The sequence below is a fragment of the Mytilus edulis genome, chromosome 13 (assembly GCF_963676685.1).
Source record: "Mytilus edulis chromosome 13, xbMytEdul2.2, whole genome shotgun sequence".
Taxonomy (NCBI): domain Eukaryota; kingdom Metazoa; phylum Mollusca; class Bivalvia; order Mytilida; family Mytilidae; genus Mytilus; species Mytilus edulis.
In genome coordinates this window covers 42,697,293-42,719,271 of record NC_092356.1, presented here as the reverse complement: position 1 = coordinate 42,719,271, position 21,979 = coordinate 42,697,293, and the positions used below count along the sequence as shown (strand labels likewise).

Below are 21,979 nucleotides of genomic sequence, written 5' to 3'. Positions count from 1 at the left end.
ATGTATGAAATATTCAATCGCCGAAAATCTCTAAAGACAAGTAGTTTAGATTTCTGAAATGACAAAAGTCGTAGGAATATTGTTTGTCGTCAATACGTAGTCAACTACGTCAGTAGTCTATTAAAATATTTCAACTGTTCATGCTGTTGGCGGCAATTGCAAATAAGAAGACGAAATTTTCGTATCTTTTCAATATGGAGGCAGGGTTCAAATTAGCAGTGATCCGAGATCCGCGACCTTCCACTTTTGAAGTCGGACTTTAGACTTGGTTACTAGCTACACCCGACAGACCTTCCAAAATTAAGCTTTGCAAAGCTTTTTACCAAAGTCTCCAAATAAACGATATCAAAACTTATTTTCATCATTATTATTCATGACAGCGATGTTTATTTTGTTCAACCGCTAGAATTATAAAGAAAATAGCCGACAAAAAATGTGTAAATTCGAATAAAATCGTATCTGACTGACAAAAACAACATTGAAAACAAAATGGCTGCCGTGAAAACAATAACGGATCCGATTCCGGAAGCGGATAAGTGTAATTCCGGGTTTTGGCGATCAACTGAAAAAAATCTAGACAGGTGACAAAATACATCTATGCATGGTAAATAAATATAAATACTAGAATTGAAAACCAAAAGATATATGTAAATGAAAGAAAAAGCAGAAAATATTTGATACAGAAACTCAAAATTACTTTCTGACAAATTTTAATGTCAAAATCAATTCAATATGACAGCTGGGATCAGTATATCTAACAATATATATGTTCCTGGTCACAGTATAAATATTCTTTATCAGTGATGAATGTTGATAATGCATGTAAGATGCTTTAAAGTGTTAACATATTACTGCAATTTTGAAGGGATATTTTTTTCTCAATTTTGAAGGGTCAGTTAAAGTAGCTGGAAGTTTCTTACTTTATTTTCACAAATAGTGCAACTAGATAATATAATACTTGAATGTAAGCAAACAATATGATATACAAGTACACAGTCGTGATATCGCGGGTCCGTGACTGAATTAAAGTATATAACTATGCCTAAGCCTTATTTTAGTAATTGGTATTGTCATCTGATAAAGTCATGTCGATTATAAGATACACAGTTTTCTCTGCTTTCAAATCTTTCTGTTTGAACCCGTCGACCTGGAACTTAGTAATTATTTGAAATATTAATTATTTGGAAAACAAAAGGTCCAGGCTATCCAGGAATGGGGTATTTTTTAATCAACAGCATTTTCCTATATTAGTTATCTTAGAAAGTCTTGCTGATTGCTGAATAAAGTTACAATGGGGAACAATTTGACAATGATTGAATTTAGTAGTGTCAGCCCTTTGATTATGACCCGTGTATATAGCAAAATCCTAAATACACCGTTTGGTGGTGCGCCTGTCAAATGCGGAACGTACAGATAAGGTAATAGCTAACAGGTGAATAATATACTATTGATATCGGTATCGGATTAGACCCGGAACTTGCTAATTATTGGCAATATTAATTATGTGGAAAACAAAAGGGTCTGGAGTGGTGTAATTTTTAATCTACACCATTGTCCTATATTAGTTATATATAGAGTTGAATTCTTTGATTTGTCGTTTTTACCCGATGACGGCTGACAAATTGGACCTCGTAATTTTAGTATTATAGATAGGTGGTGTCCTTTGGGCCACTCTACCCATCCTGTTTGATAACTTTAAAAAGGATGAGATCCCCACCCCTCAACCATATACATTCATGTATGAGACTATATAAATATGATCAAATGAAATATAGGGGAAGTCCCTAGGGTCACCCCATCCCCTCCTGTTTTAGAACTTGGTAACAGCCGAGATCCCCACCCCTTAACCATATGTATTCATGTATGGGACAATATAACTAATCAAATGAAATGCAGGGGAGTCCCTGGGGTCAACCCACTCCTGCTGTATGAGAACTTTGAAAAGGTCAAGGTCCCCACCCTTAAACCATATATATTCATGTATGTGACAATATAACAAATCAAATGAAATACAGGTGAAGTCCCTGGGAACACCCCACCCCTCCTGTTTGGGAACTTTGTAACGGTAGAGATTCCCACCCCTAAACTAGATATATTCATGTATAGAACAATATAATAAATCAAATGAAATATAGAGGGAGTCCCTGCGGTAGTAAACATGTGTCTGATTTGTGTCTCATAACTTTCGTACTGTAGAACACAAACTCAGTTTTCTTTCCAGGGAAGCAAGTCTATTCATACTTTTACAAGCTCGTACTATGTCAACTTGAACTACTAACATTCAACTAATACCAACATTAACTATCAACTAGAACAACTGCAATCATTGCAAACTTGTACCACTGCTGACTCGTGACCATGAAAAAATATACTTGATATATGAGTTGCTTTTGAAAACCTTGATAAAATATGAATTATTTGCCTTAATGATTAATTCATTAAATGAACATACATGCACAACATATGAATGTTTAATGTTTGTTCTTTTAAATCTTTAAAAAAAACAATTGAAGCAACTGTGAATGCCACAGTTTTCATAATTATGTTTGCCTTGGTTTTTGGTTAACTGCCTACAGCGCTAACGGTGCTTTGATTTATTTTAACGAACGCAATCTATGTATTACTGGTAAATTATTAAACCAGGGATATCGTTACCATAAATTACTTAAAACCTTTACTAAATTTTTCCATAGATATAAAGATTCGGTTTTGAAGTTTGGTTGTACTTGTAGAAAAGTTATTTCAAACGGAGATGTCGTTAACAGTGCCCGGAAATTTAGAAATGATCCTTGTAAACTTATCGCTCCTTTAAATAAACTTATTCTAAAGGGTTACCAATTCAACACTGTAATAAGATTATTGAATATTGTTTTTATTGGTATAAATATTGATTTTGTTCTCAGTCAATTAAAAGCAAACTAAATAATTTGAGGGTTACCAATTCAACACTGTAATAAGATTATTGAATATTGTTTTTATTGGTATAAATATTGATTTTGTTCTCAGTCAATTAAAAGCAAACTAAATAATATTAGGGTTACCAATTCAACACTGTAATAAGATTATTGAATATTGTTTTTATTGGTATAAATATTGATTTTGCTCTCAGTCAATTAAAAGCAAACTAAATATTACTAGTATGTTATATACATATACACATTCATGGATCTACAATCTGTCGATATCTGTAACTTGGCTTTGCACAAGGTTATGTTTTTCTCTGATTGTTTATGACGTCTTTACACTAAATCCATTGGATGTTTGATATGTACGGATTGATAGTTTATTCTTAGATACATGATTTTTTTATTTGTTGTTAGTGGCTTTGAACTAGCTGTCAGATAACTTCGAGTACTCTCAGATCTGTTCCTAGTGTCTTTTTATTGTCGGGATGTACAAGTACCCGGCCACGTCCACTTGTATGTTTGTCCATCTGATGAGTTAAGCCTTTTTTAACTGATTTTTATAGTTCGTTCTTATGTTGTACTGTTATACCACTGTCCCAGGTTAGGGGGAGGGTTGATATTACGCTAATATGTTTAACTCTGTCACATAATTTATGTATGCAGGGTTTTCAATAAGTTTTGAAGTAACTGATTGAAGTTGAAAAGTAGCAGATCAAGCGAGGAGTTCAGGGGGCCGCTAAGTCCCCCAGAAGCTACTGGGTTTTAAGGAAAAGGAGATAGGTCAAATTATTAAAAATAACTTGTAATTTTGGCTTTCTTTACAATAGTGTAGCTTTGATGTGTTACCAGAAAGCATAAAAAAAAGTTTTGAAATGTGTAGACTAGTACAAGGACTAAAGCATAAATTACAATCATCTTGGTTCAGTGTCTTTTCCTGCAAGACACTGACTGTCACAAGAAAACATATTATTATATTTCATGATTAGATATTATAATTTATCATAGGCTGCACCCATACATCATACTATATTTGCACTTGGACTAAGATCTTTTTATGTGTAACAGTATAAATATTTACATTCTAATTTATATTTTTATGACAATCAATGAGAAACATCCATGGCTTATCTCCACTGACTTATTGAATTGACATGCTGAATATCCCATAAAAAACTATTTAGCTTTTATGTCTGGAAAGTTTGCATTCAATGGTATGTCGAAAGATATAACAACAGAGAAGACTATATAATCAACGGAATGACGGGACACCGGAACAATCTTAATTACGGTTTTCAAACTAGCTGTAAGTAACTGCAAGTACTCTCAGATCTGTACTAAGTGTTCTTTTTGTTGTTAGGGATGAGGGATGAATAAATACCTTGCCACGTCCGGTCTATTTTTATGTTTGATGTTTTTCTTCTTTATATTGATGTGATGAGTTAAGCCTTATTCAATTGATTTTTGGTAAGTTTTCCATAACAACACTTTACTATGGCATCGACCACCGGAACCGAAAGTAGCAAGACCAACTTCTTTTAGGAAATGTGGTCTTCTTCCAGTAATGTAGAACTAATGTATGAGTACTACTTTTGTTAGACGCTTTTTAAATTAGAGTTACTAATTTTTGTATTAAAACCTAATCTAGTAGCTCGATAATCATTGCACACATTAAATATACAATAAAGCATAAAAACAAAATTAACAGAGTGCATGAAATTACTAGACTTTGGATGAACTTGCATCTTAAAAAAGTGAACTAAGAACACATGACTTATGAATATACAAATATTGTGATAGCTAGAGAGTTACATGTATTTGTTACCAGACTAAGAACTTGGGAGTCTCAAAATTTGAGTGTAGAAACCCCATGATAGCTGTAAATTGACAATTGAAACTACTAAGAATTAATGACGCACAGACAGTTTTACTGAGAATTATTTTTCATGATAATAAAATATTTGTCATAAAGAAAAAGTTAGATAGTTGATATGTTTGCAAACTCCTAAGATTGCTTAATACCCCCCCCCCCCCCCCCCCTAAATAAAAAGTATTTGGTTATATATAGGAATCACCATGTCGTTTTGTCTTTCTGTCTGGCTTCCTGTCCGGTGCATTACTTTTGTTTCGTAAAACTTCAGTTAACTTTATTTAGTAAGCAATTGCATCTAAGGCTGGGGCGAGTCATACTAAAGTCTTGTCGCTCTGATCAGATCATAACTAGAGACCAATTGTTTTCCAAAATTAGTGAAATAGTTCCATCTTTTTTAAATATGACTAATGAAGCAAGATTTAAATTTTTGTATACGTGTGGTGAGACTGATATAATTAGAATTATTGTTAAATTTATAAGCGACATGTACATTTCTAGAAATGCTTTTTTAAGTACTAAGTAACTTTGTGGTACCACCTCCTTATATAAATATACAATGTTTATGAATTTGGTATGAAATATATGTTTGTATGTTTTGTATTGTCTTGGTATCAATCCTGTAATTTTGGATTTCAAACCAATAAAAATTACTTACTTACTTACTTACTTACTGATCTTGACTTTGAACCCTCTGATAGTAAAATCATGTCTGTTCGTATCCTGCTCACAACTTTTCTACTGTAAAACATATTTAAGGTTCATCATTACCTTTTGGCTAATATAGCCGTATTTACACCACAAACTGGCTTTACTTTGAGCACAGACAAACCTTAATGTGCACCTGGCAAAGTTTTAAGACATGGCAGGGACTAGATAGTTAATATTAATGTTAAATTCATTTTATGTGAAAAATATATAAACTTTTCGAATTTTGCTATTCTTATTTTTTTTCATTTATGCAGAAGGTGCCAAAATAAACAGATTGGGAAAGAGGTTTGAGAAGCTGACTTAAACATTACATGGTGTGAGAAGTATTGATTGAAATGGAGAATAGACATCTGCAAACAATAGCCAAATTAAACTGTGTAACGAAGTGGTCCATATCAAATGAAACTCATGTTGTTGCTTATTTTGCTATCATCTGCAGACTGTAAAAATGCATATCCAAATCAGGGTAAGTTTTTCATTTTACTTTAAAACTGTGGTACATCAAACTTGGAAGGCAATATCATCATGGTCTTTGAGTTTGTCATTTCCAAAAGTCTGATCGCTCTGACCTTGCCTTTGTCCTCAGATACCTATGGTAGTAAAAACGTGTCCAATTCGTGTCTGAGTCATATCTTTTGTGCCTTAAATTTTGGTTATCCATGGTGTGCCGTTTCATTATGGTCTTTGAGGTGTGTCATAATACCAAAGTCTGATCGTTCTGATTTTTATTGGAAGCAAACGTGGTCGAAATTCTTAATTCGTAAATTGTCAATTTGTAACTTGTAACTGAGTCTTTTGTAGGCGAAACGTGCGTCTGGTGCAAATACAAAATTTCAATCCCGGTATCTATAATGAGCTTATATTCAAAAGTTTTCTTTTTAGAATGTATAAGAGACTGCTTCTTTCAGCAAATGGTAGATCAACCTACGAGATATCGCATAAACCAGGAACCATCACTATTAGATTTAGTATTGGTAAATGATAAATATTTTATTAACAATATAGAATATCAAGAGCCAGTAGGGCATAGTGATCACAACGTTTTAGTTTTAGTTTTTGAGTATAAATGTTATATTAAGGTGGTAGACCTTTGTTCAGGGAGACAACTTTTTAAATCAGTTATGTGTTTGTTAAAGTCAAGTTTCATCAATGTTTTTTAAGCATTTACCTGAAACAGATTGGAAAAAATCTATGTAACCTAGAAGCTTAGAATATATTTATGACAATGGTTGACACAAACGTACTGATGATTTTAAGAGTTATTTCCCTTAACCTAGGTCTACCTCCTTAACATGAAGTATCTAAGTCGGAAAGGTTTAATTATTTTAAAGCAGACTTTGAAATGTTACGTCAAGATTTAAATGTTAATTGGGAAGAATTATTAGCAGACAAAAACACTGAAGAAATGGTTAGTGCTTTTATGGATAGATTACAAATAGCAATGAATAACCATATTCCTAAAAAGAAAATATCGAAAAAGAAGCATAAATAAAGAACCTTTAAGTGTAGAAGCCAGAAGAGTAATAAGGAAAAAACATAGAGCTTGGGGAAAGTATTCAAATAAGAGAGACAAATGAATGATAGTTATAGGGAGTATACTAAAGCTACTAGTAGGAACAATGCAAAGTCAACTTTAATTAGAGAACGTAAAAACCGTGAAAAAGACATTGCTGAATCAGCAAAGACAAATATTGTAAAAAAAAACTCAAAAGAGAAAGTCGAAAAGTGGTATTTCTGAACTTCACGATAAAAGAGATGGCAAAACGTTTCTTGCAAGCAATGATACTGATAAGGCTGAAATACTTGCCGAATTTTTCACAAGTGTATTCACTAAAGAAGATGATGAGGATGAAACTTTTTTGAAAGATATTAAGTATGATGAACCGTCCAGTGATGAAGTTTTTAAACCAAAAGAAATTAACAAATTACTAAAAAACTTAAATACGTCAAAGTCACCAGGGCCCAACCAGGTACATCCTAAAGTTTTATATGAACTTGCAGACATAATTGACGTTCCACTCTTTATAATTTTCAATAGTTCATTTTCATCCGGTATTGTACCAGAAGGTTGGAAAATTTGTCAGATAACAGCGTTGTTAAAAAGGGAGATAAAAAGCTTGCGTCAAACTACAGACCAGTTAGCCGTACAAGTATTATATGTAAGATCATGGAAAAATTGATATTAAGAAAGAGAATTGTTGACCATATGAACAAATACGGCCTATTTAGTGATAGACAATTTGGATTTATCGTGGGACGATCAACAGAATTACAACTATTAAAAGTATTAGAACATTGGACTGAAATTCTAGATATTGGAGGATCTATAGACGCTATCTACACTGATTTTATGAAGGCCTTCGATAAGGTTCCACATAAGCGTTTAATTAACAAGTTAAGATCGTATGGAATTAGTAACCAAACATGTAATTGGGTCCAGAGCTTCTTACATGATAGAAAGCAAAGAGTACAAGTTAATGGCAATTACTTACAGTGGCATAATGTAACTGGTGGCATACATGTACCACAAGGGTCAGTTCTCGGACCAATACTGTTTGTTCCTTTTATAAACGATTTAACCTTTTAATATGTGTGGTATAAATGTTCGAACACGATACAAAATTATATAGAAATATACAAACCGAATTTGTTCACAAAGAGGTAAGGTATCGACATCACCTATCAAACTAAATAATTATCGCAGACCAACAACGACGTCGGGGAATCACAATTGTAAGTTAGGTATGTTGATTGAATACATTTTTTCATTACTTTGTTACTTAAGAGACATATAAACAGTATGACATGTCTCTGGTCTACTTTAATTGATAATTTGTTTAGTACATTTTATCTACTATATCATCATGATCATTCTTAAATCTTTCAATGTTAACGATTTAAGTCAGTAAAACATGTACCACAGAATGACAACACTCACAATTGCAATTCTCATAATAATTGCTCTAAATGTTTTGACCAGCTACTGTACACCAACAAAAGAGGATATTCAAAATGTGTACAAAGATATTTTTAACAACTACGACAGAAGAATTAAACCAAGGAGGAATTTACAAGACATTGTTAACATGAAGTTTACTTTCTCGCTTGTGTCCATAACGGAAATTAAAGAAAAGTCTCAAATGTTTACTGTTTATGGTTTCTTCGAAACTCGTTGGAAAGACGAATACTTGCAATGGAACTCTTCTGACTATGGAGGCGTGAAAAATATAACAACATACCAAAATAATGTTTGGAGACCAGAGATATCAGCTTTGAATACCATGATCAGGCTTAATCTGATAGGCGATCCTGCACTTTCGGTTATTATTAACAACGACGGAACCGTTCGATGGTTCGCCGGAGAACATTTTTCAGTTTTGTGTAAGCTACATATAAAGTATTATCCGTTTGACAAGCAGGAGTGTAGTCTAATTGTGGGAGTGTGGGGTTATGGTGTGGAAGACATTACATTTGGAACTTTAGATGACAAAGTAATGTTCGAATTCTACGAACCGCATGTCGAATGGGAAGTGATTGATACGCTTTTGACAATAGACAACTGGGGAGATACGCCGTTACTCCGTGTGAACTTTTTTCTAAGACGCATGCCGGATTTTACAGTGCTAACATTTCTTGTGCCTATAATTTTATTATCTTTTTTGAATTTAAGTGTCTTCATCACACCAGTTGGAGAAGGGAAAATTGGGTTTTCCATGACAGTATATTTAACATTTGCCGTGTTTCTTGGGAGTCTTAGCTCTCGCCTGCCTCCAAATTCTCACGAGACGTCAATATTGACAGTGTATCTGACGGCCCTTGCGGTATTGTGTACATGCATAGTTCTTATTTCTGCTATACAGACGCGTGTTTATATACGATATAAGGACCGACCAATTCCATCTTCTTTACGTTTTTTAGCAAAACGACATTCGTGGTTTTGTTTATCATGTTGTCACAGGAAAGAAAAATACTTGCTGAATGAAAATTCAGTCAGCAGTGAGGATAGCAATACAATCAAACCAGATGGAAAAGATTCAGATTTTGATAACTTGAAGATCACGTGGGATGATGTCATGAATGGACTTGATTCCCGGTTGTTTTGGTTATTTATATCAGTTGTTGTTACCCTAACCACGTCATGTTTTCTTACCTTGTTTTTGTCATCACAAAATACCTTTAAATATTTCTAATATATACCCTTTTAGTATTCAGTATAAACACAACTGTTGATTTTTATCGGATAAACGATATCTAAAGTTTCTTGTTATTTCTCTAACTGTACGAATGAAATTATAATAACGTTTATATACATGTATGATATGCTTTTAATCAGTTAACATGTTTTACAGATTTACAATTTAAAAAAGAAGATGTGGTATGATTGCCAATGAGACAACTATCCACAAAAGACCAAAATGACACAAACATTAAAACAACTATAGGTCACCGTACGGCCTTCAACAATGAGCAAAGCCCATACCGCATAGTCAGCTATAAAAGGCCCCGATAAGATCCTTTTTAGCGAAATTATATTGGTCATCATTGATATCCTTTAGTTACATGTAGCCTATTTACAATAGAATGCTTTCATTCTAGTAAATATAAAAGGATACCTGTCCTCGGGTATAAATCAGTGGAACGGCACATACATGTAACTACAAAAACGACATTAAGAGGTAAACATTCAATGTTATCTTTAACACGTTTCTATACAATGTACATGTACCATACGACAAGCTGTAAATCATCTGCAGTCTTGATGGGTTGTGAATATAATTCATATAAGACATAAAACACCATACTGGTGTAACTTAAGACAGCTGCTGGTAGGTTCCTGGTTTGGTACATGCACATTTACATTTTTTGCGGTTAAATGTTAACCTTTTTTGAATACTCATCCATTTTGAAATAACTTAGTGGAATACATTGTAACTATAAGAGTAGAATTATGAACAAATATAAGTTCATCCGGCGTACAGTCACTATTTACTCGATTAATCAAAATATGATCGAAAAAAGATTATTAATTAGGATATCTATATCACCGCTAAAAGACCCCTGCAGAATTGTTAGAATGAACATGTAGTTGTTTTCTCACGTCCGGTATCAAATATTTAGTAATTAGTCGTTCGACTCATCTTTGCTACTGACCTCTCTGGTGTAGCAGACTGGATTGTAATCCTTGGCTAGTGAAGTTTGTTATTAACAAATTAAACAGTTTATCAATTTAGTGAATTATGTCTGATAGAAGCTTGACACGGATCATTGACAAAGACGGCGTTCTGTGAATTGCCAAACATTTTGTCTTGCAACAAGAACCTAACAGGTGGCTGTTAAAAAGTGCGTGGCACTCCAATATTATATGTATGTCATTCGATCAGATGTTACTGTCTATAAAAGAAACTCAACAGCTGACGTTCGGCCTCAGCACAGGATTCGAGAAATTAAGAAGGCCTTATTTCAATACTAAAGTCACTCTTGGTGGTGTCCACAGTACGCTATAGTTCTCCAGATGCATTTAGTTACCATACTTTATTTCTTTCCCCATAGCGTTGGTCTTTCATATTTTCAAAATGTTCTTGTGTTTGTTCGCTCAGTTTCGTAATATTACTATAATATTACTTAAAGGAAGACACCACCTTGTTTTCTATACCTTAAAATTACCCCATCATAGAGGGAACAGACAGTCTTGAAGCAAGAGCTTTTGTATTGTCTTCAATTTGTTTATTATACATTTAAAAAAGAAGTTGTTGTATGATTACTTACTCTCGAAAAGTGACCAAATGACACAGAAGTTAATAGCTATAGGTCATCTTACGGCTTTCAACAATGAACAAAAACCCATACTGCATAGTTTATAGGTATAAATTCCCCGAAATTACAAATGTTAAACAATTCAAGGAAAAAACTAACGGACTAATTAATGTACAAAAACAATGAACGAGCAACAAATATGTAACACACGGCAACAAACGACATCCACTGAATTGCAGGCTCCTGACTTTGAACAAGCATATACATAAAGAATGTTGCGGGCTTAAACATGTCAGCGGGATCCAAAACCTTCCCCGGTGGTTGAAAGTCAGGAACTCTGGTTTAGTGGTTTCCGTTGGTTGCCATCTGTCATACTTGTTTTTCGTTTATTGTTTTGTAAAAAAAAATCAAGCCGTTTGTTTTTTCGTTTGAACTGATTCACATTGTGTCATGTCGTAGCCTTTTGAAGCTAACTTTACAATATTGGTTTGTTCATTGTTGATGTCAGTATGGTGGCATAAAGCTGCTTAAATCCATCCCATTTGGACTCTGTTGGATATTTGCTTATAAACAATCACACCACCTCCACTTATTATATATAATTTATTTATTGACGTAATAAACAACATTTAATGTTCTTAAATAATAGCCTAAAATATCACAGGTGAGCCACTTACATTCTTTTTTTTATAGTTTTGTTATGTTAATGAAATCGTTGACGAAATCTCTTTTTGTATAACGCTTTAATGCTTGATACAAAAAGAGACATGAAATATCGGCAAGGTCAACTTTTTTTCATAGAACTGTATAATTTACAAAAAATATGCAATTCTTATCATGACTTTGACATTTCAATGCTTAAACCAGGAAATAATCCAGCGGCAATTATTTTATGCGTATTCAGGACTAGAAAACTTTAAAAATAATAATAATACAATACTTTTTATTACATATTTGACTTAATCAGGTAAAAAGTAGCCTATATGAAAATTTTCATCAACTTGTAAATACGGGATCAAAACTGTATCGTATGCCCTAAACGTCGACCAGGGGTAGTACATTCGGTACTAGTGTTGTTGTCTCGTATACTGTTATCCCACATGCGATGTGTTTTATATTAAAATCATATATCAAAGCCAATCAAATGTGAACGACGTTTGTTTTCAATTTTCCCTTAAACTATAATTTCTTCCTGCATTTGAATTTCAAATGAAATCAAACTGCAGAAATAAATAAATCAAACAATCATGTTTTATTATTTATTACAATTGCTTGTCAGATTATGACATGCTAATGTTAATTTTATCATAGTTAGAAATTTATCCTCTTAATGTAATCACTACATATTAATTCATGGCGACAATTATACAAATTGTTATCGTTATACATTGGCATTTATTAATTACACGACTACATGTTATAGAAAAAATATTGATAAATATAGAACAATATTGAAATTAAGAAATTAGAAACAGACTTAAGTTTGAACGTTTTCAGGCATTAACATTAAGTATTTTGGCTATTTATATTGGTCCGTTAACGTCATTTAGCTCTTAGCGTTTTTACATATTTATACATCCCAGGTTTTCAAATGATTATGGGTGCAATCAACAGTTTTTTCTATGACGTCATATTTTGAGGGACCATGCATAAGTGACCCTTAGTGGTGGACTGATTAATAAAGATACTTGTATAAAACTAGATATTACTGGAATCAGAATGTTCTCTAGTTTATAATGAAATAAATATAAAGAGTACTTTTGTCACATTCAAAAAGTTCCATCCAAAGAACATGGGGAAAAATGCCTAATTTGAACATAAAAAACCTGAAATAAGGTCATGCTCATACCCATAAAGACATGATACGTGCACATTTTTCTTAATCAAAACTGTATGAAATTTATAGGTTTTTACCAGACCTTTCAAAAAAATCTTGTTTCAGGGTACGGTCTCCTGCTCCGAAAAGAGCTACAGTGGCTGCAAATAAGTTTTCATTTTTCACTGCCTTAAAAACAGGATGTTTACAGTGTTGTCTCCCCTCAAAACATGAATATTTAATATAATTTTTAAGATTATTTCAATCATTCAACCTATTTTAATTGAAAGCTAATTAACTTTTTTTTACAATCAAATACAAAAAACATGATACTTTTTTCACCAATTAAGTAAATAAACATGGGTTTCTCCCATGGTTATTTTTAGTCGGGGAATAACCCCTAGTTTTTTTTTTATACGAAACTGTTTATAGCACCCTATAGGTTTGAAAGTTAACTTCAGAAAAGGTGCTCCGAACGCATGCATTTTATAAAGTATAATAGGTTATTTTGCATATAAGAGGGGCACTAGCTTCGAGATATATAAAAAATCTAAAGTTTTTTTTTGTTCAATAAATAATGAAATAGTGAAATAACAATTCGCTTTTTGCAGCCAAAAAGGTTCAATTTTGTCAAATTACGCTAAGAAACATTGATAATTAGTTATTCACTTACAAGTGAATGAGTCGACCTCTTTAAATCCGTATTCATGTGAATTTCAATTTACCCCCTAGCTAGAGATTGACAACATGCATTGTACGTGTACTGGTTATTTAAAGAAAAAAGAATGTCAACAACGAAAGTAAAACTACGGTAAATCATTTGATTACTAATTCGATCCACATAAAATCATTCTTATACGGTTAAAAACAATGAGAAACATCTATTTTTATTCTATAAAATAAAACTAAATAGACCTATAAAAATCCAATTACACGTGTTGGTTTAATCTATTCATATCTTTATTTATGTTTACATCGCTTATATGGTCATCTGGGGTCAAATCGGTAGTTATTAGATGGCGTCTGGACTAAAATACACACGAAACAAACCTTTATATTATCTACGGCATGCTCTGTAAACTGTTTATTTTAGACTTTTGATAGTTTGGATAAATGTTTTACATTGTTATAAATCAAATATGAGAATTGGAGGTAAATGGGTGACTATGAATTTGACAGCTAGTGACCCTTTAAGAAAACGCTACTTTTTGCACTTTGAGACTATGAACGTGGGACGAACGATACCAGAAGGACAGTCAAACTCATAGATTGAAAATAAACTGACAACGCCATGAAAGGTATGATTTGATAAAAACAATTTCAAGACAATTGAGTGAAAGATTATAACCAAAAATCTTTTGATGTTTAACCGTACACTATATAATCAAAGGGTGTGTGTTTGCTCATCATGAATTGCTTAAGAATATGGTAAACAAAAACCATATGTTCACATTTCTAAAGCGTTGGAGATATCCGTGCAATATTGAATTTAAGTATATCGTAAAAACGTATGAAACCAATCTCAGTGCACAGGACGCACAGGACGCGTTTTGTTGGAGTTGAGTTTGAATTTAACAAACGTACATATGTAGTGTGGGAAGCATTAAACGTCTGTGAGCAACCAAATCATATCAGCCTAAAGTAAACCCGTAAGCGGTCCTCATTGTCTGGGTGCGTAACAGATACAACTAAAAGCTTTAGCTATCATTGGTTGGGTGAGGACATCTCAACCCGTCTATAGTCCTCATTGTCTGAGTGAGTAACATCTTAACCCGTCTATGATCCTCATCGTCTGAGTGAGTAACATCTAAACCCGTCTTTGGACTCCATTGTCTGAGTGAGGAACATTTTAACCCGTCTATGGTCCTCATTGTCTGAGTGAGTAGCATTTTAACCCGTCTATGGTCCTCTTTGTCTGAGTGAGTAACAACTTAACCCTTCTATAGTACTCATTGTCTGAGTAAGTAATATTTTAACCCGTCTATGGTCCTCATTGTCTGAGTGATTAACATCTTAACCCGTCTATGATCCTCATCGTCTGAGTGAGTAACATCTAAACCCGTCTTTGGACTCCATTGTCTGAGAGAGGAACATTTTAACCCGTCTATGGTCCTCATTGTCTGAGTGAGTAACATCTTAACCCGTCTATGGTCTTCATCGCCTGAGTGAGTAACATCTTAACCAATCTATGGACTCCATTGTCTGAGTGAGTAACATCTTAACCCGTCTATGGACTCAATTATCTGAGTGAGTAGCATTTTAACCCGTCTATCGACTCCATTATCTGAGTGAGTAACATCTTAACCCGTCTATTGTCCTCATTGTCTGAGTGAGTTACATCTTAACCCACCTATAGTTATGGCCTAGTGAACAAAAAGTAATCTCGTCTATAGTCATCATTGCTTTAGTGAGTAACAGTTTCACCCGTCTTAAGTCATCATTTTCTGAGTGAGAAACATCTTACCCAACTATAGGCATAATTGTCTGAATGAGTAAAACCTAAACCTGTTTATAGTCATCATTGCCTGAGCGAGTATCATCTTAAACCGTATATAGTCAGCATTGTCTAAGTGAGAGCAACAGTAGCCACTGCTGTATGAGGGAGTAACAGCTTAACCGGTTTTAAATAATAGTTACATGAGTGAACAGTATCTTAACACGTATAAAGTCATTATTTTCTGAAATAGCAGCGTCAGGCATAAATTACCTTTGCCGTATTTGGCACAACTTTTGTGAATTTTTTATCCTTAATGCTCTTCAAATTTATACTTGTTTAGCTTTATAATTATCTTTGATCTGAGCGTCACTGGTGAGTCTTATGTAGACGAAACGCGCGTCTGGCGTATCAAATTATAAGCCTGTTACCTTTGATAACTACTTAACCCGCATATAGTCATCATTGTATGGACTAGCAGCATCTTAAACCATTTATAATCATCAATGTCAGAATAAACAGCATCTCAACCATCTCAACCTGTATTAAGTCATCATTCGTTTTCCTAAATGAGCACCATCTTAACTAGTGTATAGTCATCGTTGTCTGAGTGAGTAACAGCTTTACCCGTCTATCGTCATAATTTAAAAGTGAGTAACAGCTAAATTCGTTGTTAGTCACCATTGTCTTAGAGAGTTTCTTGCAACAGTACATAATTCATAAATTAAAAACAAGTAGAACATGATCTGCTCATACTTCTTCAGTGAGAAGAACGCTAATTGACAATCGACGCACTATGTCACCTTAATCTGCAATCAGATTGTCGACTGTCTCTGATTCATCGCTAAATATTTCACAGTGACAGCCGACCTGAATAAAATCAATTAAGTTCAGTTTCTACGATATATGGTGATTTCCCGGCATATTTTGGAAAGTTGTCCAATATACACCCACCAAGTATTCTTTTTCCTCACTATTCATAAAAAAAGTTCAACCCTGTAAAGTACATGCTAATGATTGGTCAATAAAACAACTTTACGTAATGAATTAATGCCGTGCATAAAGAATGAGATACTTGGTTAACTTGAGTTACTTTGTAAATACAAAACATATAGAGGTGTGGTGACAACTATCCACCAGAGTTCAAACAACGAAGATAGTAGTAATTATTACCTTGTCATAAAAACAATTATCATACTTAGTTGTTATTCCGCAAACTAATTATAGTATTAAGAATTACTAGTGTTTTATCAAACAAATATATTAATTAACATTTGGTTTTGAATAAGTTAATTAAAGGTCATTGAAAGATGCCCATCTGCATTTAGGATTTTATAGTAACTACATGTAGTTGCGGTTTATGTTCTGATCCTAGTTCTGTTCTTAACGCATCTTGATAAAAAAAAATATAAGGAAACGGAACTTGTTTACATATTTCTCTGAAATATTTATTAAAAAGATCTGTTATAATGAAAGATAAATCAATTATCCGTCTTTCTATCAAAATATAAGATATCTGTTAATTAATTCTTTCTATTTTTATAGTAAAAAGTCATTCTTACTTGTCAACTTTCAATAAACATTATTAAAAAATTATTAATATTTCACCACTTTTCGTTATATATTATGCTTTTTATTGCTAATTAAATTTTGCATTTGACAATGTCATTTCTTATCATTCACCTTACAGTTTGAAATTAATCAGAATCGTTTACCACAACCACATTTTTGTGTTATAATAAATTGATACGTATGTTATGAGCATGCAAATAAGACACAAAACCACGCCCCCATTTGGATCTCTTTATATCAGTAAACATAAAATACAGGTTTTACATATTTGGGAATACTTGATCGTCCGCTTTAGACCGGTAGAATAACTTGATCATCCGCTAAATTAATATTGAAAAGGATGAAACACATTTTACTCTGTGTTTTTCTTGTTGTTACCTTGCTGCTAGTGTGCGGTAAGTTATCAAATTAATGCTTATAATATGCTTATAAATGTTTGTTTAATTTGTTTTGTTGTGGAATTTATATTACTATAATTCTGGAATTCGAATCTTTTGAATTCTTTTTTCCACATTGCTAAACACTTATAAAGACATAACTTAAATAATAGGACAAAAAGGGCGTCCTTGTACCAATCACACAAACTTTTAGTGCAACAATGTTTATTGTATGTGTAAATCATATCATAACTACGAATAAAGTTGTTTAATAGGACCGAAAAACGGAAAATAACTCTACCAAATTCCTTTCGAAAGTGATGAAATATTTTATGAATGGCGTCTCTAATGCATTTTTACGGATTTCAGAATGATTTTTTGAACAAATGCTTTACAGTAAAACAAATTACAAAATGTTTCTTATTTATCAGTGCAAATATTACAACAGTTGCTGTGTATATTTTATTATTTTTTGGTTGCTTATTGTTGAGCTTTCTGGAGCACCTGAATTGACAGCAGGTTTTATTTTCAAGGCGTTTTGTTTTGGTATTGCACAATCTTGTCAGTTCCCGGGCAGTTACAATGTGGATTGTTTGTTGGTTGCCGCCTTTTTACTTTATGACCATTTTATTTTTCTATCTGTGGTTTTCATCGGTTTTATTTTATAACCCGGAATTGTTTTCTCTCAATCGATTTATAACTTTTGAACACCGGTATACTACTGTTGCCTTCATTTGTGTTGCCTTATTCACACCGGGTATCTTAATCCGAATTTTACGGATGATCCGAATTCTGAGTAACAATTACACTTTGTTAAGTGACATTTTTAAGTAAAAACTTGATCCCCTCCCAACGGAGGATTATACTATGTGGGAGGAAGCAGATACAAATTTTACTTACCAATCGTGTAGCGGTCTCATGTAGTTGTTTCTCTGGTTCTGGATCCCTAATCAGATTTCGATTCAAGATACCTGGTGGTTTTTTTATTTTGTATCTCCCTATTTCTTTTACTCCTGTTTTATACTTAGGGATGTATTATATTTATAACAAAAATGACATACCTATTAACTAAGTTATCTAATTTATTATCATATATGTAAGGAAAAGTGCAAGTTTTTAAAACGACATTTTCCAGATTCTTACAAAAATATTTGTTAGAACACAAAAGATTTTTATAGCAAAGGAAGATCAGTGAACCCACAACTCGAACAATAATAAATATGCCAAGCAGAAGCTACATAGATTGAAATTTGAACAAACGCGTAAATGACGTTATAAACCATCTATCTCTCCCTCACGGAGACAAATGCACTTAATACAAACAATCAAATCGTGCAAACAAACATTATTTTGATTAAATCGTTGAAATAACCAAGTGGACATATGTATCGTACAACCAAAATAAATTGAAATACTATATCAAGTCATTTGCAACATAAAAAAATTCTGTAAACATGACATTGAAATGTTTTAAACACCTTTTTTCGTTTCCGGAAAATATAATTTCCCATTAAATAATCACGTGCGATATAATTGCTACTGCCACAAACACATTATACATATGTTTTGTTGGTCATTATCTTCCTGACTGGATGTTACTATTTTTACAGACCACCTATATTTTTTTCATCTTTTTGAAACAATTTTAATCTTCTTTACTTATTTCAATAGGTATTTACCTTTTTATTATTTAATTCATGTATTTGATTTTTTTTGTTTGTTTTAATTAGCTGGTGTTCGTTTATATCTAGTAAATAAATGAATTGTAATTATTAATTTGTTTTAACATGCAGCGTCAACTGCATCATGCAAATTCAGAAAGAGAACAACTTAACATTGAATCTGATAGTTTCACTGACAAATATGTGTATGGTTACGTTTTAGCCATATTTATAGATTATCATAAGTCATCTTGAAAAGATTGATTTTCTCGCTTGCGCCGGTACGGCGAAAGTTAGAAAAACAATCGAGTTGAGATGATCAATAATTATCTGTTTATCGCTATTTTACCTTTGCCGGTTTCTAGCGATACTTTTTCATATAACTCTACTGTAATGAGAAAGGAAATAATCAGTCAGTAAGATCAAAGGAAACTATCGTAAAACAGCGACAATTTAATTAATTTCTAAACAAGTCATCAATTATAAACAGCAATATTTGTCCCAAAATGGAGCCAGAGGAGCATCGTTAACAAAAACCAAAATGTTGTTGAAAGTTCAACTATGTATTACCCTTCAAAAACAATATCATTCATTTTGGGTCAGCGGTTTCCTTCGATGCACAATTTAACAAAACATGCAATAATTGCTATTATTTATATCACAATTGAATTGTACAAATAAATTATGGACACATTATAATTTCAGATGGTCAAGTGATACCCGGAACCTGTCGGTGTTTCCCCAATGATTGTCCTGATCCATTTGAAGAAGTATACTACCCCGGAGACTGTGAGGGATATAACGACTATTACAGACGTATCATTTACAAGAGATGTTGTTTAATGAAGTTTTGGTTCGTTGATTGACCATAGAAAATCCCTAAAATGAATTGGTCAGTATATAAATATATTTAGTTTTAATGTAATTTGATAAACATTCGTCATTTGATTTCAAACTAGATTGTATTATAAAATGTACGTTCAAACTACCGCATTAACGTTTTAGAAGCTTCAGTTTCAATACCGTTTTTGTCGTATTTGTAAGCCATGATCATAAGAGGTCACAACGAGACCAATTGAACAGTTGTTAGTTTTGTCTTACGTGAAATTATCGATTTTCATTTTATCGACTTCCTAATAATCAGATATTACTAGTATAACTTTTTTCTTAGAACCCACACAACCAAACAGGTAGTCCCTTTAAGATACACATTTGTAATCCGAACGAAACTCGTACATATGTTGAGCTTTTAATATGGACTAATACACAAAACAAATATGCTTCCTGCATTGTTACTTTACTAAATAGTTTTGTTTGTAGTATTTTGTTGACTTCTCCTTCAGTCGTCTTTCGTTTTGCAATGGCGTTGTCAGTTTATCTTCGACTTATGTGTTTTGAGTGTCCCCTTGGTGTATACTGCCTGTAATTTGTTACAAAAGTTTAATAACAAGTGTTTACTCTTATCACACATGCTTGTAATTAGAGTAGATTTCGTACATGTATAACCTTAATTAAATATCTTACTATTTATTTTGCAGAGTATAGATGCAACGGGTAGAAATAGGAAAGCCTCACCATGAGTGGAATTATTTGACACAAAGGGATTTTATAACTTTGTTAAATGTATTTTTGTACGTCTGTTTGTACTGTTGTTCAATAAATACGTTATTACAACACAGTTTTATAATTTCTATATGAATTTTCTAAGGAGGAAACACACATACAATGTACAATTATTTAGAGATGAATATTGGGAAGATATTAAAAAGACACACATTCCCTTTACTCTTAAGAGGAGTATCATTTTCAACCTTTCTGTTGTACAGAAACAGAATTTGTAATTCAAAATTACTACATAAGGAAATGTCATTAATAAGTCAGGAATATGACAGTTGTTTAAATTCGTTTGACGTGTTTGAGCTTTTGATAGATATTTCTCCAGCAAGTTTCTTAAGCTATGAAATAGTTAATATTGTTAACATATTACCTGTGATGACGGTTAAGTAATGGTGGATTGGGATGATTTGCTTTTAGGGAAAAAAATATATACCCAAAGAACAGAACACATACAAGAAAACATCGTCCATTGTAAAGACAAAAAGGAAAACAAAATTCAAATTCAAAGATTACGCACTAGTCACTAGTAAACTATTTCGAATTGAAATTGTCATTTTACTATAAACAACTTTTATGTATAAAGACCGAACAATAAAATTGAGAATGGAAATGGGTAATGTGTCAAAGAGACAACTACCCGACCAAAGAGTAGAAAACATCCCAATTTTCCAAGGAGGAAACACACATACAATGTACAATTATTTAGAGATGAATATTGGAAAGATATTAAAAAGACACACATTCCCTTTACTCTTAAAAGGAGTATCATTTTCAATCTTTCTATGGTACAGAAACAGAATTTGAAACTCGAAATTACTTCATAAGGAAATGTCATTAATAAGTCAGGAATATGACAGTTGTTTAAATTCGTTTGACGTGTTTGAGCTTTTGACTTTGACATTTGCCGTTATGAATTTGCCTTGGAGTTCTATATTTTTGCCTCCATAAGATTAAAATTATCTTTGACTACGATTTTGTTCTCCGTTTATGTTTTGATACATTGATTTTTTTTATGACTGCCCAAATAAAGGAAACAGTAGTATACCGCTGTTCAAAACTCATAAATCTATGGACAAAAAACAAAATCGGGGTAACAAACTAAAACTGAGGGAAACGCATTAAATATTAGAGGGGAACAACGACACAACATTAAAATGTAACACACACAGCAACGGACTAAGCATTAGACAAAATCCGATGAAAATAACCAATATAACATCAAAACCAAATAGATGAATTTGGGATAGAAAAGTACCGTGACACG

General features: G+C 32.8%; 1 protein-coding gene and 1 long non-coding RNA gene across 2 annotated transcripts; both read left to right on the top strand.

The window, feature by feature from the left end:
- The first annotated feature begins 7,907 nt into the window (after window positions 1–7,907).
- On the top strand, window positions 7,908–9,749 carry LOC139501010 (neuronal acetylcholine receptor subunit alpha-5-like). The gene has a single exon (XM_071289955.1). It carries the CDS (start codon window positions 8,397–8,399, stop codon window positions 9,672–9,674), a length of 1,278 nt encoding a protein of 425 aa, XP_071146056.1. The 5' UTR covers window positions 7,908–8,396; the 3' UTR covers window positions 9,675–9,749.
- A 7,546-nt stretch (window positions 9,750–17,295) lies between these two features.
- On the top strand, window positions 17,296–20,772 carry LOC139500982 (uncharacterized). The gene is made up of 3 exons (XR_011658417.1): window positions 17,296–17,455; window positions 19,804–19,990; window positions 20,637–20,772. It is a non-coding gene; the product is annotated as an uncharacterized lncRNA (long non-coding RNA).
- The last annotated feature ends 1,207 nt before the right edge of the window (window positions 20,773–21,979 follow it).

Bases quoted from the DNA above. Each gene is read 5' to 3' on its own strand.
- LOC139501010 (XM_071289955.1), top strand. From the start codon at position 8,397: ATGTACCACAGAATGACAACACTCACAATTGCAATTCTCATAATAATT.